Here is a 27195-nt window from a genome sequence, read left to right on the forward strand (position 1 = left end):
ATTGTGTGTCTCTGTATGTGTATATGAGCATGCAGAACATCCTAGCTTATCTATCCCTTTATCTATTTTCATTTTGGCTTTGCTCTTCAATAAATCCCTCTGGTGATATATTCAGAGGGAAAGGAGACTTTCACAGTGACCTAACCATGTGATGCAAAAGCATCTTATCATCTCCATCAAGGATCAAGGATCCAGAGAGAAATAGTAAAGAGAGCAAGTGCATGTGTGTGTGTGTGTGTGTGTGTGTGTGCTGATCTTGATTTACATGAGCAGACCAGCATCTGCCAGCTGTGTTTTTCCTCTGCTCTCAGCCCCCTCAAGTGTTTTTGAAATATTACCCAGACATTCTTGCAAAGACTTCATTAAAACAACAACTAACAATATATTTTATCTAGTCACTTCACAGTTAGTATTAGACATTTTCTTTGTCCAGTCCATTTGCATTCTTACATTCTTATTAGTAAGCTCACACACAACACACTTTGCTGCAACCTAATAAATCACCCAAGTGTACACTTTAAATTACATGCATAAATTCAAACAGCATAAAGTTGACCTTTGCTTCTTGGTGGTCTGCGTAAATGTCAAACATTTATATTAACAAAAGGCCAAGGGAGTGTTTTAAATGCTCTGCATCTCAAGCCAAGCACTCAAACATCTTGTCTCTTGAATTATAACAATCTGCAACAAAGACACAACAATACTTTCAACATTCAGAATTAATTGTTTGGCTGGTTTATTTCATTTTGGTTTACGTCTAACATTTTTTTGTGCTTTCATAAAATTAACATTCTAGAATGTTTAGGACTGAATTTTCTATTCCAAATCCTTTAGCACCCTTTCATTTAAAACAGGAATTGTAAACCTTTTGCAAGCACATAGAACCCTTTGTAGGATCCCAGCCGTTCTCAAGCTTTCTCAAAATAGTTGAAGGCCCAGATATCACCGGAGTTACTCATTTTCAAGCTTTTTCATTTACAGAAACTAAGAGTGCAAATATTTAAATATGTATATAGAAATAAATTATATTACATTATATAAATTATATATAAATAAAACATATTATATATAAATAAAACATATAAATGATATTAATAATAACATGTAATTAAAATAATTGTAAAAATAAATAAATACAATAATTAACTTCATTAACTACATAATTTCAGAAGTTTTAAATGAATGTTCTTCAATGTGATGAATTTACATGACATTTCTAGTAATTTGTTATTAGTTTTTCTTATTTTTTCTCACAAATAGCAATTTCTAAATGATAAAATGTTTTAGTGCTAAAGAACTATATTCATTAAAAAAATGTCCTTGACTTTTTAATATTTCAGTAATTTCTGTGACTTCAAGGTTTTCAAGACCATGAGAACCCTAGTACATAAATAAAAATAGCTTTTGAGAGAACAAATTTAAAATGACATTAGCTTACATCTTGATTTTTAGCTTATTTAAAGACATGTTTGGTTTTATTTTCAATCTTTTTAAGCCATCTTGCAACCCCCTTGGAACTGTGCTTAGGCCCCCTCAGCCCTCTGCTTTAGTGGATACAAAGATGGAGCAGGGACCCCCGTTACATATTGTGTAAAACTAGATGTTGCATTTTAAGCCAGATTTATAATAGCATGTAATAGTACCATATTAATGATGTCATGCTTACATTCCTATTTTTGTTTAACGTTTTTTTTTTTTTTTTTACAAAAATTAGTTTGAGATGAATAATTGATGGATCTCTGGCAGACCCATGCTTAAAGCAAACTGACATGTATCACTCAAGAGCTGCCACTGGGAAGCCATTAAAGACCGACATCTGCCAAACACTTTTTATTGTCTGTAATGTTAGGCATTTATTGTATATCAATCTCATTTTTTCTGTAGCAGTGCCAAACACAGAACCAAAGCAGAGGCTTGTGCTTGAGCAAACTCCAGAAGCTGGATAAAACCCATATAAAATAGCTGAAAAAAAAAGGAGCAAAATTAATTCCACTACAAATTCCCAAGCCTTGTTTGTTTAGTTGGCCATAAGCTCTGCAATAGCACAGACCCAAGACAGTGTTTTTAATGTAAAATACTGCTGGGAGATTATTCTACAAACAAATATGCTTTATTTATAGGTTAAGAAATTAATCTAAATAAATATGATATCTATGTGAACACAAACAAGCAGAGGAGGACATTTTTCTTCCAGGGATACATTGCAATGCTCACACAAAATGACAGATTATGATTTCTCTCCTGAGAACAGCTTTAATTACTTGTGTAAATTGGACACAGATGCGTGATTAGATAAAAGACAGGGCTGTTTGTCTTTGTTCTCCAGAAACTTCCAGAAATTCTGCACATCACGGCTTTCCATATTGTAGGGGAATTGGATAAAACCCATATAAAATAGCTGAAAAAAAAAAAGGAGCAAAATTAATGCCACTACAAATTCCCAAGCCTTGTTTGTTTAGTTGGCCATAAGCTCTGCAATAGCACAGACCCAAGACAGTGTTTTTAATGTAAAATACTGCTGGGAGATTATTCTACAAACAAATATGCTTTATTTATAGGTTAAGAAATTAATCTAAATAAATATGATATCTATGTGAACACAAACAAGCAGAGGAGGACATTTTTCTTCCAGGGATACATTGCAATGCTCACACAAAATGACAGATTATGATTTCTCTCCTGAGAACAGCTTTAATTACTTGTGTAAATTGGACACAGATGCGTGATTAGATAAAAGACAGGGCTGTTTGTCTTTGTTCTCCAGAAACTTCCAGAAATTCTGCACATCACGGCTTTCCATATTGTAGGGGAATTTCTGAGAGCATTACAAGACCTGACTTATGAATTATGACTACTTATGAAATAAATAAATGATTCAAAGAGCCAATGATCCAATCAGTGCTTATTTTCAGCAGCTAAAAATAGGCAAAGTAAATGAGTAAATTTGGCAAAATAATGGGATAAAGATGAAGCGGTGTAAATAGGCTACTGTAGCCCAAACCACAGAAAGTTTCCAGTAATCCTGTGAGTTATGTGCTTTCTGCACTTATTTGCTTTAATGTTATATTTAATGTACATGTCCTCCCCCAGCTAATAGGTAACATTCTCAGAGCTAACGTGTTGGCAAGGCTCTCTCAAAGTAACGCTCAGAAAAATTAATAGAACATTGTTCAAAGTTATCTGGTTTCTAATACTGTTCTCAAAATGTTATTTATGCATTGATTATTTTATTTTTTTATATTTTAGTTGCATGCTCATCTAACATTTTTTAAATGTTACTTTTTGTTTCAGAACATGCAGAGAACATTCAAAAGTAACGTTCCCATAACATTTGCAAAACGTTCTTTAAACATATTTTTGTTAGCTGGGCCCCTCCCTAAGTTTCAGCTTATAGCCTAAAACTATGGGCAGCTCTATTTTCATGTTATCGCTTGAATCCATTCCCTAAGGACAGCTCTTGACAAATCAAAATGTCAGCATTTCATTACTGACTGTGATTGTGACTGTCCAAAGGATTATGATCAATGCCACATGCAGACAGCACTAGATGGGTGTCAGAGACAGTTCTGGAAAAGCTCTGAGCTTATTATCTTCCCCCCACTTCCTGTGAACCGTCACAAGGTCTTAAATTCTCCAGCTTAGTCTGAAAGCTTTGGGCTTAATTTCATCACACATTTATTTCAGATCACTTCTAAAATCCATAATCTAAATTGAAACTCATTTTAAAACGTATTTTAAATGTTTCTTATTATAAACATCTGCAAGCATGCTATATTTAGATGACTCAAACAGCAGTCTCTGGTAAATCTATTGCTGCACTTCACAGTTAAATGCTAATAGCTTTGCACTGCATAACAAAAAGGTAAATGGCAGCATTTACTGTATGTGTGGCTCTAAAATGACAACTGAAAAACTGTTTGGATTGAATTAGCAAATATGCATAATGTACATGCAGTCTGACACACGTACCACCACCACATATCTATCATGGTGAGGACTGTTTTATTAGAATATTTGTTTAAATGTATTATTATTGTTATGACCATTGTTATTATTATGACAAAATGACTTCCTGTGAACCGTCACAAGGTCTTAAATTCTCCAGCTTAGTCTGAAAGCTTTGGGCTTAATTTCATCACACATTTATTTCAGATCACTTCTAAAATCCATAATCTAAATTGAAACTAATTTTAAAACGTATTTTAAATGTTTCTTATTATAAACATCTGCAAGCATGCTATATTTAGATGACTCAAACAGCAGTCTCTGGTATATCTATTGCTGCACTTCACAGTTAAATGCTAATAGCTTTGCACTGCATAACAAAAAGGTAAATGGCAGCATTTACTGTATGTGTGGCTCTAAAATGACAACTGAAAAACTGTTTGGATTGAATTAGCAAATATGCATAATGTACATGCAGTCTGACACACGTACCACCACCACATATCTATCATGGTGAGGACTGTTTTATTAGAATATTTGTTTAAATGTATTATTATTGTTATGACTATTGTTATTATTATGACAAAATGTGTTACATTTTTACCATTTTTCCAATTAAAAATGTCCCTGGATGACTTCTTGGGACAAATTTGTCCCTAAACTAGAAAATACAAACACACAGACTGTACACATAAATGCAGTTCTTACCCAGTTCAGGTTCACTGTTATGGTCATCCATGGCCATCCTTTCCATGCACTTCTCTTTCTCTAACTGAATGACACAGTCTGGGTGCATGCAGTAGATCTGAAAGATGCAGTATGAGTAAGAGTGAAATGTTAGACACAACAGCTGTTTATGTACAAAATGTTTGTTCACACAGCAATGAACCACCAAAAATACTGTTTTGGTTGTGAGTCCAGAAAATGTATGAGTGTGAGTTTGCTTATAGAATGCTGTTGTCACTTTCTTAAAGAAATAGTTCACACAAAATAAAGATGTGCTTAAAATGTATTCATCCTCAGGCCATCCAAGATTTCAAGATCAATTAACATCTTGTGAAGTGAAAAGCTATGTGTTTGTAAAAAAATAAAATAAAATCCACTTATAAAGGCATTTTAATCTGTTGCTTGAACTCTCATTCTGATGGCACCCATTCGCTACAGAGGATCTATTTATTTCTAAACCTGTTCTGATGAAGAAACAAACTCATCTACATCTTGGATGGCCTGAGGGTGAGTTAAATTTAATCAAAATTTCATTTTTGGGTGAACTATTCCTTTAAATAATCGAACTGTGTGTGAACATAACCATATTTAGCACTCAAACATAGGACTGACAGCAGTAATTTGCTGCTGCGTGAATGTGGCCAATGTTTAGACTCTTCAAGAGGATACATTTACAATTTGTAGAAAGGCTACTAGAGATAATGTAAAATTCCTATATCCTTAACAGTCCCTATAATTCAAACTTGTTAAATGCTCATTTAAACGATAATTTCACCTGGCCGTTGTACTGCAAGTTTTAGTCTAGTGTAGGGATTTTAACAGTATTGTAGACAGGAAGCGAAGTGGGAAAGAGAGAGGGGGGACGGAATCGGGAAAGGTCCGTGAGCCAGGACTTGAACTCAGGACACCCAAAGTTCAACAGCACTATAAGTTGGCGTGCTGACGTGGCATGCCCACGAGGCTATTGGCGCCGACCCGACAAGTCTTTTTAAACAGAAATTAAGGAGATAGATAGGAAATGTATATGTAGGAAAGTAAGAATAATCTCAAATTCAGTAACATACTTTCAGAAGGTTTGTTCTATATTTTTTCTACTTTTGTGCAAGGAGAAAAAAATGATATCCTGCCCACTTCTAGCAGATTTTGAATATTGCTTATCTTAATGTTAAACAGTTTTCATATAGAGACAATATTACACACACCCACACATAGCACACAAGACATTAAATATCTTCAGCCCAGGGTCGAATGACATTCTGAGCCAATTCAAATGTGTGCTCCTTCTTATCTCTCCCACTCAGTGTCCGCTTTAAACAATCGCTACTTCCTGCTTCATGTATTACCAGGCCATTCATCTTATATCTTTGTACAAAAACAAAATTGACTAACGTTCCACAGCACATATGTTTCTTCACACAGAAAGTTGTGTTCTCCATCCAGATGAACAGTTACATGAATTTTGTCGATATACTGTTATTGTCTGTATTGAGTACATCTTGACGCTCAGATGTATCCAAGCTTTATTAATGGATATGAGCAAAGACTTGTTTGTTGCTGTCAGCTAGGTTACAGTTGTGTGTTTACAATCATAGTTAAGGCCTTTAATAAACCATGTTGAGAAATGTTTATGTATTAGACATATTGTTTGATAACCCTTTAAAAGCTTTGAGATAACATTACATGTCAAAGCAAAATGTGAGAGAAAACTGATTTGCTTGCTGGGTTAAATTATAAAATATTAACACTTTAGGGGATGTATGAAAATGTTTCTTCATTGGAACAGATTTGGAGAAATTCTTTAAGGCATCCATCTTTAAACTATCGCTTCTGGCCAGTTACGAGTACATAATAATAACGTTTCTTCCAGTGAAACAGTCATCTTGTCTGAATCAGGAGAGAAATGTCCATAGACCAAGCACTGTTTGAAAGCAAAACAGTTCTAAACAAATATGTTTTGATGTGAGAGGACAACAGGTGATGGAATTTTTCACTAGAGTAAGTGCTATTATTATGGACTTGTATTTTGGCTAGAAGCGACAGTTTAAAGTTAAAACAACTTAAAGGGGTCATATGATGCGATTTCAATTTTTCCTTTCTCTTTGGAGTGTTACAAGCTCTTGGTGCATAAAGAAGATCTGTAAAGTTGCAAACACTAAAGTCTCAAAACCAAAGGTGATTTCAACCGACTGAACACAGCCCTGAACACCGAATTGAGGTTTGCCTGTTCTTGCACTTGAATGGACAAATACATACAAAATTATGTAAAAATACCCGTTTTGGCGAGTATCCTCGAAAAACTGTCGGTTATATCTTAAGTGAACATAAACAGTCGAGAAAGAAATCAGGGGTGTATCATACTGGATGCATTTTCTCTTAAAGTGACCGCGCCTAATTTACTTGCTGCTGTCGGTGTCCTTAATGTCAATCCAAGGAAATAAAAGAGAGAAAATCACTCACTGCTCTTGACAGAATTACTTTGTAGTTTTAACAAGAACTAATATATATTTCATTTATACAGTGCAACGTTATTTTACATTTGATAATTCGGTTTCTGTACCTAAATACCTACAAACTTGAAAAAAAAACTAAACATTGTTTAATTTCTATGTTTGTTCTATTTATTTATTTGTGCTATTTACATGATTTCAAACAGGGCCCATGGGTACAACCTGCAACCCCCACAAACCCCAGCTAAGGCCCTGGATGTAATGGTAAAGAAACAAACTCATATTGGATGCCTGAGGGTGAGTAAATTCTCAGCACATTTTCATTTTTGGTTAAATATGCCAGATTCCCATGTTAAAAGAAAAATCCTTCATCAATAGAACTGCCTACAATACGCAATGGATTTAACAGAATATGAAATCACGTCATGAAATATAATAAACAAATCACTTTTGAAACCCTCCTTAACACTGCTGATTTGAGAACCCTGAGATTGTGTTTAGTGCGATAACTGGTCTCAGAGCACCGTTCTCCTTGTGTATTGCCTTGAAAACATGAGTAAAATTTAATAAACATGAGCACTTGCATTAATATTCATGAGGGCTGTGTAAGCTCTCACCCCTAACCCTGACTGCATCACAAAGCTGATTTCCATCATAAAGAGACTACGCAAATCACTCCTACATCGTGACAGCAACACAAAAATTCATACAAACAAGCAAATCCTTAAAACTATTTCATTCCCAGTATGTTTCTTTCTTTAATTTTTCTACACCCCTGCTTCTTTTGCTGTCAACTAATTTTTTTCTTTTACTTTTTTGTCCCCTTTATCTTTCTACACCATTACAAAAGTAGAACACATTCATTCTTATGGAGTTGAAATGTAGTTATACCAGTCTATGTTTTGTCAGTGACTATATTTTTTGAAAAGCGTGAAATGGACTGATTTTTCTCTGTCTGCTGTCTTCAGTGTGGGTGTGGGAATGTCACATGACAGGTAAATGACAAATATATATATATATATATATATATATACATATTTCAGCTTTAAAAAACACACAAATGCATGTCATTTCATGCAGGAAACAGATAGAGGGAAATAGGAAAGAAGAGGAGATACTCTACATTTTCTTTGTTTTTCTCTTGTAACAATAATCCCTTACAGTGTATCACATCAGTAATCCCCAGATTAACTGGAACTGGAAGGTAAAAACCTAAGTGAACTGTGGGATTAGTTGATGTCTGTTGAGAAACTCTTTCTTATAATCTTAAATTACCATGTGCATTTCTATAAAGGCAATCAAAATCAAACCTAAACCTTCTAAATCTGTTATTTAGAATTGTGTAACATTATATGGGAAAAATGTGTATATTATTATTTCATAGTCGTAGTATGACCTAGTTCATAGTATATTATTATTTTTTTTTTTTTAAATAATGCTTTGAATTCCACTGCTGGACACTGCAATTATTAAATAAAACAAAATAATCATTTGTGAAACAATTTGACAAATCATTCATTCTATTCCTATCCATATTATCATTTTGATATGTCTGTGTACTGTATATTATAGTTCATTATAAATATAGCCACATCACCATATGACGATTTTAACATTATTTATTGCTGATTAGATTTATTTTTAAATTTGTCGCTTATGTTTGGTGATCAGATAATTATAAGCGAACACAAATAGCAAAAATTCTGTCCATTGCATGTCTTGGTTACCGTATCCTTATTGCTCATAGCAGCCTATTTTTATTTATTTTTTTCATTTCAATGAGTTTATATTATTGCACTTCATTTTTTGGTCTTTAATCATTTGTTGATTATTAGGAAGGTTCATTTTGCCTATAGTTTTTGCATGTTTTTGAATCTGTTATTAACTTTCATTCAACACTAATAAAAAGTCAAATTTTTTTTTTCAACAGAATTAACATTGTTCATCCTGTAATGGTCATAATTGAAACTGCTAACTGAGACAGAGCAGAAGTATAAACTTTTGAAAATGTTCCATTGCAATGCCACTGCCAGCTTTTAGAGTTAACATAAAGTGAAATAAAACAGCATGGCCTTTGTTGCTCGAAGTACTCATTGTACCATAACTGTTTTGGCTCTTGGGCAGTTTACATTTGGCCTGTCTGGTGCCAATGAGCATTAGATGCCAGGAACCATCTAAGTGCCAGTGTGTATGTGACGTAAATTGTCCTTGGATGTTTGTTTCTCCTCAGCTGGAGGTACAGACAGTAGACCAAAGAGAGAATGGTTCTTCATGTAAACAAAGAAGGCACTTCTCCCCTCAGTTATGAGAGGATACCATGTGTATAGAACGAGCAGTCATCCAGGAAACAAGAAATGCCTCTAAATTTGACCGTTTGTATGTGGATTATTTACAGAATGCAATAACAAGAGCAAGAGCATGAAAAAGGATGTGCAGGCGTCTCTTTTTCTCCCCAAGACCCCACTCCGTCATAAATTTCTCTCACACTCACTCTCTCTCTTCCTCCTTCTCCCACACGGTCTCTGTCTCCTTCAAACCTTTAATTCTCCTCTTCGGGAATATTTCTTCTCTGAAGCCTTATACATATACTAGGATGGTCTGTCTCCATTTTACAATTAGGAATGTATTGTGCTTTTCAATTCCATCATGTTTAAATCAGTGGTACTTTCATGCAATCCAGGTCCATTAATCCAATGGATCTGCCTTAGCTTACCAAAGGGAGAAGGATGAGTGCTAAAAACAGGTGCTGACATTTCCTCACTGTGGAAGCCATTTTGTCTGGAGCACTGATGCGATTATATCCACCGATCAGCAGCAGCAGAGGGGAACAACAAAGTGCTGGATGGTAAACAGGTACACTGGAAAAATGCTGCAGTTCTTCAAATCACCATCAGATCTGAAAAATAAATAAATAAATACATAAATAATAATAATAATAAAAGGTTTTAGATGCAAGTGAGATTTTAGCTCCTGCTTATTCCAGTTGAGTTTATGAGGCATTCAATCAAACCTCAAGAGCAGTGTATTTGCAACCTTGTAGGGACATAAAGGTAACGGTTCACTCATGTCACAATCAAAAGTGAGTTCAGACCAACCAGACACAAGTAAAGAAATGCCAAAAAAAAAGAAAAAAAAAAAGAAAAAAGCATTTTAATGTTCCAGGGACTAACAGGTTTTAACTTTAAGGTAATTAAAATGATCCAAAATTGTAATTATTTAATTATAAATTAATTTAAATTGTCTTGCCCTTTAGTCTCATTTTCAGAAGCTTTTTATGTCTAGGCTATTGTTTTACTCAAACTGTATTTCTAGACACAGACCTTCAAATGGCCATGAAAGTCCTTCATAAAAGTATTATATTTAAAAAAAACAATGATAATATAAACATCAAGTAAAACAATTCTACACAAATTCAGTACTGTGTGAAAAATATTATTATCTATTTTTACAAAAATTAGGACTGTCCTTCAGTTGCGTAATTTCCATCAAAATCAACAGTTTTGCCACTAAACAAAATTACCAAGGAGACAAAAGCATCAGTCAAGAAAAATTAAATATGAGATGCATGAAGAAAATACAGAAATATTGTAAATATTTTTATTGTGCATTGTTTCTATTAGTCAAATTATGCCACAGTGTTATTCTTTTATATATATATATATATATATACAGTGGCGGCTCGTCGGGGGAGGCAAGGGAGGCACAGCTTCCCCAAAATTTTGAGGTGAAAATGGGAGGAGGACGATTTAATGTTAATAAAATTCACAATTCATTTCAGTTCATGTCTCTGAATGTGTATTTTTTGTTTGTAATTTCATACCATAACATGATGTTACTGAAGTTGGAAAGCGCAGCTTTTCTATTGCGAATGTGCCGAATCTGCTGGTGTTACAACCGCTAAGTGATAGAGAAGGGTAGGGGGAGGCCGTGGGAGAGCTGAGCTCTCGTGCCTCCGTTGGTAAAAAAAAATTAGCCAATCAGCATCGAGTGTTCACTTTCAGTGCTGAGGAGTGTTGAGAAAAGAAACCTTGCAGGGGAGGCTAACCTCCCTTCTGATATCAACCAATCATCATATATACAAACAGTATATATACAAATTAAAAACAAAGGGAGAACACGCCTAAGCTGGATATAGGCTAACATTACAGCAGTCGGCTCTTTTAACACAGACTAAAGGGATGGATCTTTGCTTCAAGTGATAGGCCAGGTAAGTGAAATTATATTATCTTGCTGTATGTGTGTCGTTTTCTTTACGTTTTCTGACTAAAAGCGACCAAAAAGCCATTTTAAAGTGGTTAAGCAAATAATAATTATAAAAAATCGGCAGGGTTCCCCAGACCAATACAATTAATGTGCCTCCTCTATTTTAAAAACCACGAGCCGCCACTGTATATATATATATATATATTTTATTAAATCACTCATTACCACCACATAATGGTATTGCACACATACATAATTTGGGATGGTGGAAATGGCATTGTGGTGGAAATGTTCATGATATTGATATTGAGATTGAATGGGCTGGTTTCAACACACTCTATATTGTACATATACAGTATTATATACCATACATGGCCACCAACTACACTGACCACAAACAGTACATGTGTCTAGCGAAAACTATAGGGCCTATTATTGTTAAGTTGTTTATCCAAAAGACCCGTATCATAGAACACAGCCTTATGACGCAACTCACGGTATTGCTAGGATAATTGCTGATTCAATTCTCTTCATCACAAGCACCAATCTCATGAAGGCAGGGGGAGGAAGGAGCTGTAGGGCAGACTTTGGTATACTTATATGGGAGAATGAAAGAGATAAAGAGAGCATAAGTGTTATGGATGGATGGATACATAGATAGATGGAGGGCTGGAGGAAGAACGAGTGGAACAGCTGCTCTGGAAACAGCTATTGCTGTAATTAATGGGTATAATGAAGCTGACTGGCTGAGAACTCCCCAACGATGCCTCAAAATCACTCTGAGACATGCTAGACAAGGATGTCAAAATATCTAAAGAAATATAGGTGGGGAAAATCCATTTTACAATGAATGTCGTCTCTAGGAATGTGTATATTTGAAAATGTACATCTGTGCTGTGCATGTGTGTTTCCTCTGCCTTTGAAGTGTGACTATGAGACTCAGTGGGTGATAGTATGGCAGTATTTGCACATGTGTGTGAGTGTCAACATTCCAGAGTGTGTGCTCAAGCTATCAGAGACCACAGAGAGGCTGCATCACAGCAATCACAACAAATCCTCTCCACAAAAGGACATGCCTTCACAATTAGGTAAAACTGATTCTACTGACAGAACAACATATGGGTTGGTGGGTCGTCCTGTATGAGGGAACTGTTAGGCTGGATTGCTTTTACCAAAGCATTTGAATATTTGATATTTCGTCTAAATTGGCAAAATATTATGTGGAGTGTGTTAGCATTTAGAGGTCAAACACTGCTACTGACAGCTTGGCTAGCTGAAGGGCATACTTCAGGGACAGGTGGCACTTCATAGCCTACAGTATGTGAAAGATTTAGTGCCATTCCTTAAGCATTTTCCTGGCTTTCAGGTCTATGACATCCAATGTAATTTCACTCCATTCTAGGCTGAAATGTGATTTATTTTCACATACCATTGCATAAGTAATGATATTTGGTTTTGTATATGTGTAAATAATCTTGATATTTTTATCTTTCTATGATTTGGTACACATTCTGTTATGAAATTGTTTTGCATATGTTATACTACTATTTAAAAGAAAATGGGGTTTTCTATAGTAATTACTTTTTTAGTAAATGTCCACCCAGGCTGCATTTATTTGATCAATAATACAATAAAATATTTAAAAAAAAATTTAAATAGCAAAACTGAATTTTCAGCAGCCACTACACCAGTCCTGTCACATTATCCTTCAGAAATCATTCTAATATGCTGATTTGTTGCTCAAGAAACATTTCCTATCATTATAAATGTTGAAAAAGGTTGTGCTGTTTAATATTTTTGTGAAAATCATGACACATTTTCCCCACCATTCTTTGATGAATAGAAAGTTTGATGAAAAGAAAGAACGGCATTTATTTTAAATTGAAATCTTCTTTAACAATATCTTTACAATGTCTAACAATCTACTGATCCCAAACTTTTAAATGATAGTGTGCATATGATTTCTGTTTTCATTGGAAGTGTAGGTTTGTACTGGTTTTCATTTCAAATAGGCAAGTCAAAGTCATCATACCTAATGTTGGGGAGAAAGACTCTTAATATATAATCGCTGTTGAATTTGGCTTTTGCTAAACTTTTAATCCAAAAGATTAAATTCCTGAAACTCAAACACAACAAGTAAAAAACTATTCTAAATAGGATGCCGGTGTAAAAAAAAAACAAGTCATGCCTGCTCTCCCCAACCTCCTGAGGCCAGCGATCCAGCCAAGGTTATTATCACACTCCAAATGGCTTTGGGAGACGTAATAAGGCATGTCAGTCTGACCAGCTGACAACCCTGGTTTTCATTCCCCACAATGATATCTATCAAACACACACACAGCGCAGAGACACCACAATGTTGCAATGTTCCAATATTGCTATATAGCTGTATTAGATCTGCCCTGCTCCACTAGCTAGTGGTCATTTGAAGCTAAAGTAATTTGTCAGACCACCACTCACAATATATCCAGACACAATATATCCAGGTTTAGTGTGCAGAAAGAAAGAAAGAAAGAAAGAAAGAAAGAAAGAAAGAAAGAAAGAAAGAAAAGAAAAGACCATAAATTACCAATATGGAGGGAATGAAAGGAATATGCAGTGGATTTATTCATTTTCATCCTTGAGGATGGATAAAATCTGTCACACATGCATAAGATGGATCTCTGGCCTCATTTCTCTACTGAATATTCTTCATAAATCTCAGAGTGTGTTAATGCCGAACTAAGGCTGACAAATCATGAACTAAGTCACTAAAGTCTGCACAGCTACATTTAGATTGTCAATTGTTGTTTGAAGAGGAAGGAGGGGGATTACCATTAGCATATAAACACATTTCTGTCTTTAAAACACTGAGCGAATACATAGCGTAAATCAGGAATTAGGGAATTTGGAGTCTCTTTCTCTCTTTATTCTTTTCTCTCAGTACAAATCACAAGGGATTGCATGGGGTGACTTCAATTACTGTGCCATGAACGCCCAGGTATCAGAATGAATTGTTATTATTAAAGAAGCACTGTATGTATGTGATACAAGCACAAATCATTTAAACAGGGTGTCAGCGGCTGACAACAGGCTTGCAAAATGTGAATGTAGAATTTATGCCCAATGTCAAAAAATGCTGAACACTTGTGTGTGTGTGTGTGTGTGTGTGTGTGTGTGTGTGTGTGTGTGTGTGTGTGTTTATGCATATATCTGTTAGTGTGTCACGGTATGCAAGATACACACATTACGATACAAACTAATGGCATGAGACACCGAGACACGCATTCAGCAGACAGTAATGACTACTGGATTTTGCAGGGTTGATTCTGTGAATTCACTTACTCAAAGAAAATATATTTCCTTACATATATGTATTAACAATCAAAATATTAAATTGAATTCATATTGAAAATATACAGAATAATATAGTGTATATAACAATATATTGAAAAATAAATAATGACAGATTTTCATAAATTGAAAAATATGTGACAATTTACTTATAATATATTGTAATGTATGTACATTTATATTCAATAATACACTTCATAATATACAGATGTACTTGTGACAATATATCGTACTGTGTATGTATAAATATATTGTACTGTGTGTGCACAAATATATTTGAAAACACACACACACAGTGAGCAAACAGATTTTTATTATATACCATCACACACATTAGTTTATTTATCATTGCTTCTTTGTGCATGTTAATCATAAAATCATAAAAATGTGCTGCACAATCTTATAAACCAAGGACTTAAAAGTACAGCTGAAAATGTGTCTATGTACATTCTGATCTTGAAAATATCAAAATAAAGTCAGCTCTGATTAAACAAAATTATATGGGAATATACTTGAAAATATAATGCAATATATTAAATAATACATTTCCATCTATGGGAAACTGTGCTATTTATATATAGCATATTTATCAATATACTGCAATATATGGTCCATGAATGGCTATATATTGATACATATAAAACATCTATAGCAGTAATAACAAAAAACTGCACTACATTTTTACATGTAATAGCTTTACTAAACAATTAATTACTTTCTCTTCCATGAGTTGACGCATGGGTTTACATAAAGCTGTACACTTATCTGACTTTATTGTTTGCATATAGTTACACATTTCATATATGAAAATGCATAGAGTGTTTCATAAAGTTATAGGTCTATTAATTGAGGCGTACTATATGCAGACAATATAGACCAATACTTTATCTAGTTTGAAAGTGATGCCAAAATCAATTAAAATTTGCGCAGAAAAGCCTGCAGTATCCTGCCTCTTTATAAAATGTGTTAAACTGGGATCTCAACTCAATATCAAACACATATAAACCTGTTCATCTTCAGTTCTTATATCATTAGCGGTGAGTGGTTGTAACTGAACACCATATAATGTGTTGTAATTTTTAATGGTGCACTAGCAGAGGTCCATCGAACTGAACTGAGAGTAAAATTGTAAAACAGTTCATTTGCACAACACATGCAACAAAATAACTTGAGAGGTCTGTTTCAAAAGACACCAGAGAGCAGCAAGAATTGAAATGAATACCGACGTAACAGTTACAGAGGCTCTACAGTGGGTATGCTATACTATCCAACACAAACAGGGAAAGGAAAGAGGAAGGAAGGAGAGAGACTGGTCTCCTATTCACTGCAATCAAATCAAATCAAAGTTTTTTTATTTTTTTTTATGCTCAGTTCATTCAAAACAGAGATCAACAAGTAATAATAACATAATTTTATGCATATACTCAGGACTTTCAGAAATCACACCACCAGGGCTAGTAAACAAAAAAGTTGATTTAAGGGTAAAAGGTGACTTCACACATTGGCAAATATGTAAATATATTTAATGTAATGTAATGCATAATGTAAATTAAATATATTAAATATTTTTTATCTTAAAATTAGGAACAAACTATTCAGCAATGAGGTAAGGAAAAATAAAAAATGCAAAGAGACTGCGTAACGTGATGAATTTAAATTCAACACACTGAATGCAATTTATATATACATATTTTAAGAATTTCTGCAATATCTGCAATACATGAAATGGATATAAAGTAATAGGTCTATATATATTCCCTTATAAGTTGGTGCTGCCATTTTACAATCATCGCACTATAGTTTGGGTGTGGCGTGGCTATAAGGTTTCAACATTTATAATTCATGTAGGATGAATACAATCAAAGTCTTGTAAGTCATTGACTATTAATATAGCAATAACGTGAATATACGGTGGACAAATTCTGTGATCTGCTGAACTGTACATTAAAATCATTTATTAGCTAATAATGTTTTAAGTTGTGGTATATCATACCAGCTCTTACTAACGTGTTTTAATAACAACATGAGAAGCAGCTCCATGACAGTTAGGCTATCTGTCCTTTAAACGGGACGATGTTGCACGCTGATCCTGTTTTTTTTTTGTTTTTTTTTCTTTGTTGCTTTTTTGCTTTTAATGCATTTGAATTTATCATAAGGAATGCACATTGCACTAAAATGTAAAAATGAACCGCACAACTCCCAGCTGGCTACTACTACTAAACATACAGTAAATCGCAGACCGTCTTCAAACCACTCTCCAGCCAACCCCATTAAATAGCATTTCGACCACCAAATCCACAGTAAAATGCACAATATAAAAACTGACATATAAAATGGAAGTATTCGCTCAATAATATCCATACGAGAGCTATTGATTCGTACTGAACATTCAGTACACATGCAGCAAAAAGAATGAAATGCGTTTCGATACAGAATTCACTAAATGGTCACTGCAAGAATTAGTAGTATACAATGAATCATGAATCTTACTGACCCAGTAGGCAGATGGTCTCGCGAAAGGATGTGTCAACACGATGCAGAATGCAGAGTGTCTCGCGTTGTCAGTCACAGGCGTTGTAACTGCTGCGGCGCGCTGGTGCACAAACATTCCCTCAAGACGCCCCGAAAAACTTCTGTGGACAAGTAGTCTCTCTCTCTCGCTCTCTCTCTCTCTCTCTCTCTCTCTCAAAGATGAACGAGGGAACAAACGTCTGATTAAGGCAATTAATGAAAAATACGCGCACATAAATACATATAAAAGCCAGGGTTTGAGTTAAGGGATGTGATCTGGATGTAAGTCGCAATTCTCTATATTGTAGTAACGTTGCAGTGAGTCCAGTCCAGAAATAAAGCTCTACTAAGAAATGTCGAAAATCAGAGGTCAGGGGAAGTCAAAGCTGTTGGTAGATCTTAAAGTATATATATTTTTTTCTGCATAGGCCAAAAGTCAAAAACAAGTCCAACGACGAGAACAGAATTAGCGTTCGCGTGAGGAGGTAACCACAGCAACCATCGCTGATCGCTGATGAATGCTTTTCTTTAGGTTCCTTCGGGCGGTGGTTTGACCAAACGGTCTGTGTCATTATTTATCACTTAGTATATATATATATATATACTAGAAACCGCTAGTAACTTTCAAAATAAATTACAAAGAAACAGCAAGTATCACACATTGAATTAAACAATCGGCCTAATCTGTGTTTTAATTATTACTGGAAGTCAGTGTATTTTGTTTAAAAAATCTTTATTTTTTATGCAAAGACAACTTGCGTTGCGGTTGCACAAGACGAACCTCAACAAACTGTACCCCTAAAATGACAGAAATAACTTTAAAAAGTCGACCCTCCAAATGTAATTGTATAATACGCACTCTGGACTGTAGAGAAACATATTTCGTGTTAAAGAGTAAAAGAGTGTGACTGTCAGTGCATTATCCTTTGTTCTGTACACGCTGATCAGTGAGTTAAAGGATTTCACTATTCAGCTCATGTTTGACCCACATCCGGAGACAGCTGCGCTGCAGTACAGCTACTCCAGAAGACGCATCAGGACCCTGGACAGCGGCAGATGGAACGTTTTATCGATCATGTTACGTCACTCAGCGTTGGAAGAAAGCCCGTGGTTAATAAAATTCCAAACATTTCAAACATTTTAAGATTTTTTTTTTATGGTGTATAAAATACAGTCTGCTGCAAGTCACTGTCCAAGACTTACTTATATAGCTCAAGCAAGCTTCCAAATACACCATGTTTTATACTAACGTATTTAAACGAATATGTTATTGCCCAAACTAAAAAATATTATAAGCCACATCTGAAATATGAATGCAGATATATATAAAAAAAAATTTCAATCTAAATAGTAAACGTCTTCCAGCTCAATTTTCTTTAGCAGTTCAATTCAAAATTATCAGAAATTCGATGAACAGATTGTAGACTGTAACTTTGACACTTAAAAAAATTAAGAATTTCAATTTCAGTGACTTGTGTCATGTGTTAAATGGATGACTATGATGTTTTGTATATGACTATGGATGTTTTGACAGAAGTTTTTTTTTTTTTTTTTTGCTACGTGCCATGATTTTTATCTTACCTTCCAAAACTTGTGTACTAAAGCAACTGCAGGAGATTGACTCATCACTGGCTGGCTGCTGTGTAGGAGGGCAAGACAGAAGGGGACACATTTTCTCATTAAAAATAGAGATGGAGACATAGAAGATGAGGAAGAAAGGATAGAGAATGGTGTCAAATCTGAGTGCAAAGAGCTTGGTTGCTTGTCTTTTCAACTGTCGAGACATTTTCTTTCTATGCCATTTCTGTGACTTATTGCATATCACCATTTTTGTCTGATCTTTCCTTCTTTACCCTTGTTCTGCATTGAAACTCTTTTAGCTAATTTGGTGTTCTCGGTCAAAAATTACTGTCCTTTTATTGAATCCAATATCTGGTTATAGTATAGCATAATAAGAAATTTATAACTAATATTTTGTAGCATGCACAGTAAATATCTCCACAAAAACTGAAAAATTAAGGCAAATTATTGCCTGTTATGTACCAATTTTAAACCTCAAATCCGTGCTGTCAAATTCCCGGCATCAATTACTGTTAGTTAGTGGTGCCTTTTGACATTGATTTTTATAACATTACATTTTTCTTTGCCTACTTCTCAGTTATTTGTGTGCTTTTGCTCCTTTTATTCTGACTTTTGAAGAATTAGTTCACCCATAAATGAAAATGTTGCTGAAAATGTAGATGAGTTTGTTTCTTTATTGGAAAAGATTTTGAGAAATTTAGCATTACATCATTTTCTCACCAGTGGATTCTCTGCAGTGAATGGGTGCCGTCAGAATGAGCAAGGCTTGGAAGCAAGGTTTTTTTTACAAACACGCAGCTTATTGCTTCTCAAGATGTTAATTGATAGACTGGAGTCATGACAATCACTTGTCGATTATTGTGATGGTTTTATCAGTTGTTTGAACTCTCATTCTAATGGCACCCATACACTTCAGAGGCTGCATTGATTATAATGCTAAATTCTCCAAATCTTTTCTGATAGAAAATATTCATCTACATCTTGAATGGGCTAAGGGTGAGTACATTTTCAGAAAATGTAAATTTTTGGGCGAACTATTTCTTTAATTTTTTTTCAGTTTTACTATTTGTTCCCCTCTCTCATTTTTTCTTCATTCAATGCCTCTCATTATTAGCTGCATAGATGCTTTCTGAAAATTCATATCTGCATTGTGGATATCGCCCTATGATGCCTCATTGAAAGGTGGGAAATATTATGGCACTGTGTGTGGTTACCACGGTAACAGGCATTTTGGATGTGCAGAAGCAGAGATAGCTGAGGAGTGTGGGAAAAAGAAAGGGGGAGACACAAGTGGTGTGTGTATGTGTATGTGAGTGTGTGAAATCTTTGAGTGTATGAAAGCAATGAAGTCAAAAGAGAGTGCTGCTGGGTTCACAGAAAGCATGTTAAAGGATTTTGCCTTTATGACCCTGAAACAAACGAGAGGTCCTCTGTGTTAACACATTATGTTACATTACTGAACTTCATGGCTGCTCTTTTTCATGTGTGATACTGTCCAGCTGCAGCTGTTTGAGTGTGAGTCTCTTCTAGTCTAATAGCTGGTGGCTAGAGTTCATTCAAGCACTGTTTCTTGGCTCTCAAACAACCTTTGATTCATCCAGTAAGGCCCCTCAGGCTTTGAAGTTCACTCAGAATCCAAATGGATTTGAAGTGGACTCTTCGTCTGCAGGGCAATCGTAGAGAGTTGCAGTGGCCAAATGGCCTCTGTCTTATTGGTACCTTGTAAGATTCTCTTTCCCTGTTATTATAATGTCACCGTTAAACACTGTTGTGCCGTATTTTTTAATTTTGCTTTTAAAAGAAGATTTATGGTCATAAAAGCTAAGAAATGTTAGCCTTGCAGGTTTAAACATATTGCTCAAGAGTTTGTTTCATAAGTATACATTATTAGATTTCAGTGGATGCCAGTAAATGATGCAAGTAAATGTCCACAAGCATTAATTACCACAGGGTTTCTGAAAAATAAATAAATAAATAAACAACACAATATGCTAGAAATTATTGTATCATCATTTGTATCACAGAAATAATCACTGATGCTGGACCAAAGGGCTCCTAGTCAGGTAAATGTGTGCAATGAGGGTTATAAAGATGCATTGACATAACTGAACAGTAAAATTCAATGCATACAGTTGCAGTCATAACTGTCATAAAATAATTTTGTTTACAATATTGTTAAAATTACTACATATAGTAATAGATTTTGCCAGGTGAATGTAAATACACTTGAGGGGTTTTGTAACTACAATTCTATTTTATGATTATTATTATTATAAATTATTATAATAATTATAATAAATATTTTATCTTTACGCCTGTAGGTGGCGACAAGTGACAGTCTTTTGTCAGTATGTTTCGTCTGCCTGATTCATTCACTTAATTGATTCGTTCAAAACACTTATTCATTCAGGAATGTAAAAACTGACCCTGCGTTCCATTCGGAAGGGCTCATCCCTATGCCCTAATCCCTTCAAAGGGTTTACCCTCCGGAAGGATCGACCCTTCATAATGGCGGCCATGATTGTTTTCACTCCGAAGTGCCCTTCGGAGGGCGATATATCCCATTTGGAATGCACCATGACTTTCATGAGTGAGTTATTGAATCATTCACTCAAAAAATCAGCTCAAGAACGAATCGCCACTATGTCTTCGAAGACACGCAATGTTTGCAGTGTTTCAATTTGACGCCATTTTGGAAGTATTTTCATTGGCGGAGCAAAACTAAGTTTTGTGTAGGTTACTGGATATTAATTTCTTGCTTATTGAATCACTGTATTTAATGTCACACATGCATTCGTGCTGGTGGTCTGAATATCAGCCCACACTAGCCTATTCTCTAGCTTTATTAAGAAACACAACTATTCCTTAAATCACAACAACCCGCACTATTCAAATAAAATTATTAAATGTTAGAGACTATCATTAGAAATAGGTATTTTGTTCTATAATAGACAAATGAGGATACTGAAAATAGGATTGATTGTTTTGTGTTCAAAATGACATGTAAGACTTTTTTAAGTACCTTTGATGTCTTGTCTTCCATTGTCTGTCTTTGTTTTTCCCCCTTCACTGTCACTTTGTATCCTCTCAGGAAGAGTGTTCTAGTCAGAAAACAATGGTTTGTACATTGACTGATGTTTAGTGAGCCTCTCTGCAGCCAAGCTGAATTCTTCAGGTTTGTAGAGAAACATAAAACATATCTTTAAATGTGTTTATGTGTGTTCCAAAGAGAAAGAGAGAGATCAGGTATCAATACACCTCTATCTGTAGATAGTGGTAGCTTAGGTGGAAAACCATATAGACTGCTTATGTTTAAGCTTGCAAAAATTATCATCTCCTTAGTTCTCTGAGACTATTGGTGTTGTCATGGAAACAGATTCCACCTTAAAGCTGGGTTGTGGAGAGTGAAGAAAAAAAATGGTGGAAACCTGATTTTGCTAAGAGAGGTTTATATAGGATTGATGAGAAACATTAAAGTACATGGATAAAGAATAGAAGGCAAAGAGGTATTTCTTATAGTGTGATGGACATTATATAGAGATGCAACATACTAATTAGTAAGAGGAGTGGAGCTATTGTTTAATGGTTGCTTCAAGTATTTATTTTTTATTTTTTTCTGTCTTTATAAAACAGACAAAATTAGGGGGAACATTTTGATCAAGAACACAACAGGCCCTATTTTGGCCCTGATTCAAGTTGGCAGGTTTGGCCCTATACAAGGATAATAGAATAAAGTTCAAAGTAACCTGAAAATCCAAAAAAAGCCTTCCTTTCATTCATGACCTTACTCTTGTTTATTCTCTTACTTGGAGGAACATGTTTGCCTGTGCTTCTGGAGCAGCTCCACTTAATGAAAATCTCTACATGGGGTCCTTGTGCCACTCTGCCCCGTCTCCTCAATTAAGTTTTTAAGCAGCAGTATTGTCATTGGAGACCAATGCAAGCAATATGGAGCCTGTCAGATTCATCTGAACATAAAAATAGTGGGAATGAATGCCTTCTGTTTTGTCTATCTAATGATAATTGTAACGTGGCTGACGAGACGTGAGACGTGCGGATCCATGTGCAAGCTTTATTCACAGGCGTGGTCAGAAACAGGCATGGGTCAGACAACAGCAAACAGGAATATGGTGGACAAGACACAAGAATAATCCTAGGGCTAGTGAAGGTCATGGACAAGACACAAGAATAATCCTAGGGCTAGCGAAGGTCAACGAACGGCGAACAGAATCAAAAGGGCAAGACTAAAGGGATAACTCCAGGAAAACAGGCAAAGATCAGAAACCGGGAAAACAGACAAGGCAAGACTAGGCTAAGGCAGGGTAAATTAACGAGGGCTCTGTAGTGTAGCTATCAAATGATAAGCGCTAAACAATACTCGGCACCGGGAAGGGATCCGAGTGAGTGTTAAATGCTGTGTGCAATCAGTGAAACAGCTGTGTGCAATCAGTGCTGTGTGCAATCAGTGCAATAAATGATGGGATATGTAGTCCGGGGTGATATGCAACAGTGTGTAGTGCGAGAGTCAATGAAAATGGAAAGGGTGACCTCTGATGGCTAGCAGACGGAAGTTCATGGACCGGATACGTAACAATAATGAGATAATGTAAAACTTATAATGATAAAAATGTGTAAATGTTAATGGAAAATAAATAAATATTAATACCGTGCACATCCCGCTCTTTTTCTTTACTCAAATTACAACGCCATTTGGCCCCTTTCATCTATGTGTATAACAAACAAATTTTGTTAATAATCTAAGCACTGAATAAGGAATTTTTAATATATTATTTGTTAATATATCAGCAAAATATAAATGGAAACTTTGAGCTATTTAAGTGACTTAATACATTTTTCTTCTTTATTAAGCACATGTATGTGATTTTGTTTGTAGTTTTGTTTGTGAGTGTGGGACTCTATAGGCAAGAATATCCTGATCTGGATGAATCCTCTGGCAAGAAATCATTACAAGACTAGCACAGAACTGAGAAAGAGAAGAAAGAATGCAAGCATGCATTTAGAGGTGAGCAGGATGCATGTCAGCAGGAAACAGATTAGACACCTGACATCAGCGCACATAGAAACCTATTTAATTTGTAATATTCCTATCAGTATCAACCCAAACATTTGCACATTTTGAAGTGGAATGGAACTATATTGAAAGTAATGGTTTAGTTTTTTGTAATACTCACTCACTCAACTCACAAAAAAATGTTTTAAAAATATCTGTATTGATTGTTACTGAAATTATCTGTTATTTTAAGAGAAGGTTGAATTGCATGCACATACTAAACCTGATATGACCATGGTGAATTGTGCATTAAATTATTACTGATGTTATATTTATACAATACAGATTATCCCTGCTTGCCCAAACCTGTAGGAAATTTTGTCTTCTATGCAAGTCAAAAGAAGATAAATACCTCAAAGTGTCTCGGATCCAGTGTTGTTTTGGATCCCAATGACTTTCAATGTACAGACAAAAACAGGTAGCACTTTATTCTAAAATGTGTTTTTTTTTTTTTTGTATTTGTGTTCTGCAGAAGAAAGTAAGTATTATGTGTATCTATCACTTTAAGAGCATATACCACATTTAATATTTAAACATTATTGTGAACATTATTGGTTTTGGTCTGCCAGCTCTCAAATAGCAGGTTCTCAGTGACTGAATGAGATATCAAGCCCTGCTTCACAAATCTTCAGGAGCTTATTACTGATTCAACTTCTGACCTCCGGCCAATTTGTGCCCTTGAGCCAGTTGCTTAATGCTAGCATTCTCCAGGGCAGCTATTTTGCAAAATAATGTAGGCTACCGTATTTCACTTCAGGTAAAATGTGTACTGATGACTGTAAAAATGCAGAAGTGAAACAAATATGGTTTGTTAGTTATGAATATGCAAGAAGCATTATTTTCCGTCCTTTTCCAGTATGAATGGCATTACGTAATCATAATTTCTTTCGCCCTCATCTGCAGCCTTGTTGTCAAAACAAAAAGTGCATTCAGCCAGACACCCTAAATAGACAGTTTCTCACTAATTTAGGCCGTTTTTTTTTTTTTTTAAAGGCATCTACTACCCCTATTTTCACTCTCTGTTTATGTCTGCATCACAGTTCACCAGACTGTGACACGCAAATATGAGGATGGCAGCTCACTTGTCCCAAACAGCCTTTGTTGTGACAAGCTGGGTTCTGGTGGGTCAGAGTAGCATTGTTCAATCTGCCAAATTCAAAATATGCCCTGGCATTCCTCCAGGATCATCACCCCATGATCATTTCCAAGGACAAGTAAAATAAAGTGGACTGCATTTGCAAAGAGTTTCTACGGTGAGGCTGAATTGTAATCAAAACTAGGAGGTGGGAGAAAGGGAAGAAAAACAGGAAGGAGCGATACAGATGGAAAAAGTAATTGTGTGTGTGTGTGTGTGTGTACCTACTTAACCATATTTTGGGGACAAATTTGTACCCAAAAATGAGTTAGGCCTGACAAAATCTTCAAAAACCTCCCTTTGGGGATGTCCTCATTTGTAAAACTGGTATAAAACTAAAGTAAACAAAGTTTTTTAAAAATGGTAAAAATGCAGAAAGTTTCCTCTAAGGGGTAGGTTTAGGTGTAGGGCAATAGAAAATACAGTCTGTACAGTATTAAAACCATTACGCCTATGGAATGCCATTTAGATAGCTAAGTAAACGTGTGTGTGTGTGTGTGCTGGTTGGATTACAAAAGAATGAGAAACTGCGTCAGTTTAGGGTCAGTTAAGCAGGATCAATACAAACAGTTGACTCAATCAAATGAAGTTTTAAAACACTTTTACAGTCATAAAATCACAAGAGCAGATCACACAAGGATCCACCAACAAAAACTTCATAGCCTTTGCAAAACACAGTATAGGGATACAATTTGAGTTCATTTTATTATTATTTTTGTTGTTGTTTTTACACAACTTTCTCCTTTTACATAGTAATTATAACTCAGTTTTCATTTTTTAAAAACTGAGATCTTTTCAGAAATATTGAGTTTATATCTTTTAATATTTTATGTACAGTGCATGTACAGTGTCAGCTGAGTGAGTTCAAGATGCAGTGCAAAATTATGTTATGTGTGGAAATCTCAGGCGAAATCCCAGCCTTTATCACAGAATAATCACTGTAATTGTGTTGTAATTGTATACTGTCAGAATAAGAAATGTGCACAGAGCTATTTTGAATAACAGGGGTCTTTTTCTCCAACATGCTCAGCTCTTCTGGTCAAAATGCCACAGCACTGTTATCGCACATTAAACATGATGTAAAATATATTACAAAAGTGAAGTGACATGTGGCCAAGTATGGTGACCCATACTCGGAATTAGTGCTCTGCATTTATCCCATCCAAAGTGCACACACACAGCAGTGAACACACACACACACCGTGAACACACACCCGGAGCAGTGGGCAGCCATTTTTTGCTGCGGCGCCCAGGGAGCAGTTGGGGGTTCGGTGCCTTGCTCAAGGGCACCTCAGTCGTGGTATTGAAGGTGGAAGAGAGCGCTGTACATTCTTGTTGTCAAAACAAAAAGTGCATTCAGCCAGACACCCTAAATAGACAGTTTCTCACTAATTTAGGCCGTTTTTTTTTTTTTTTAAAGGCATCTACTACCCCTATTTTCACTCTCTGTTTATGTCTGCATCACAGTTCACCAGACTGTGACACGCAAATATGAGGATGGCAGCTCACTTGTCCCAAACAGCCTTTGTTGTGACAAGCTGGGTTCTGGTGGGTCAGAGTAGCATTGTTCAATCTGCCAAATTCAAAATATGCCCTGGCATTCCTCCAGGATCATCACCCCATGATCATTTCCAAGGACAAGTAAAATAAAGTGGACTGCATTTGCAAAGAGTTTCTACGGTGAGGCTGAATTGTAATCAAAACTAGGAGGTGGGAGAAAGGGAAGAAAAACAGGAAGGAGCGATACAGATGGAAAAAGTAATTGTGTGTGTGTGTGTGTGTGTACCTACTTAACCATATTTTGGGGACAAATTTGTACCCAAAAATGAGTTAGGCCTGACAAAATCTTCAAAAACCTCCCTTTGGGGATGTCCTCATTTGTAAAACTGGTATAAAACTAAAGTAAACAAAGTTTTTTAAAAATGGTAAAAATGCAGAAAGTTTCCTCTAAGGGGTAGGTTTAGGTGTAGGGCAATAGAAAATACAGTCTGTACAGTATTAAAACCATTACGCCTATGGAATGCCATTTAGATAGCTAAGTAAACGTGTGTGTGTGTGTGTGCTGGTTGGATTACAAAAGAATGAGAAACTGCGTCAGTTTAGGGTCAGTTAAGCAGGATCAATACAAACAGTTGACTCAATCAAATGAAGTTTTAAAACACTTTTACAGTCATAAAATCACAAGAGCAGATCACACAAGGATCCACCAACAAAAACTTCATAGCCTTTGCAAAACACAGTAT

General features: G+C 35.4%; 1 protein-coding gene across 3 annotated transcripts in view; it reads right to left on the reverse strand.

Moving 5' to 3' along the window:
• LOC107717143 (pituitary adenylate cyclase-activating polypeptide type I receptor-like) overlaps positions 1 to 27014 on the reverse strand; it is a 37208-nt gene extending 10194 nt beyond the window's left edge. For 2 of the 3 annotated variants that reach the window (XM_016523810.1, XM_016523809.1), the window contains exons 1-3: positions 17149 to 17418; positions 9832 to 10014; positions 4654 to 4750 (exon numbers count right to left, since the gene is read on the reverse strand). In XM_016523810.1, the coding sequence (XP_016379296.1) occupies positions 4654 to 4750; positions 9832 to 9891 (157 nt within the window). In that variant the 5' untranslated portion in view covers positions 9892 to 10014; positions 17149 to 17418. Of the gene's footprint in view, positions 1 to 4653; positions 4751 to 9831; positions 10015 to 17148; positions 17419 to 26997 lie in introns of those variants that run through there. The other variant, XM_016523808.1, reaches the window with a different exon arrangement.
• Between the last annotated feature and the right edge of the window lie 181 nt (positions 27015 to 27195).

Source organism: Sinocyclocheilus rhinocerous, unplaced genomic scaffold (assembly GCF_001515625.1).
Source record: "Sinocyclocheilus rhinocerous isolate Xijiao unplaced genomic scaffold, SAMN03320098_v1.1 scaffold690, whole genome shotgun sequence".
NCBI classification, from domain to species: Eukaryota; Metazoa; Chordata; class Actinopteri; order Cypriniformes; family Cyprinidae; genus Sinocyclocheilus; species Sinocyclocheilus rhinocerous.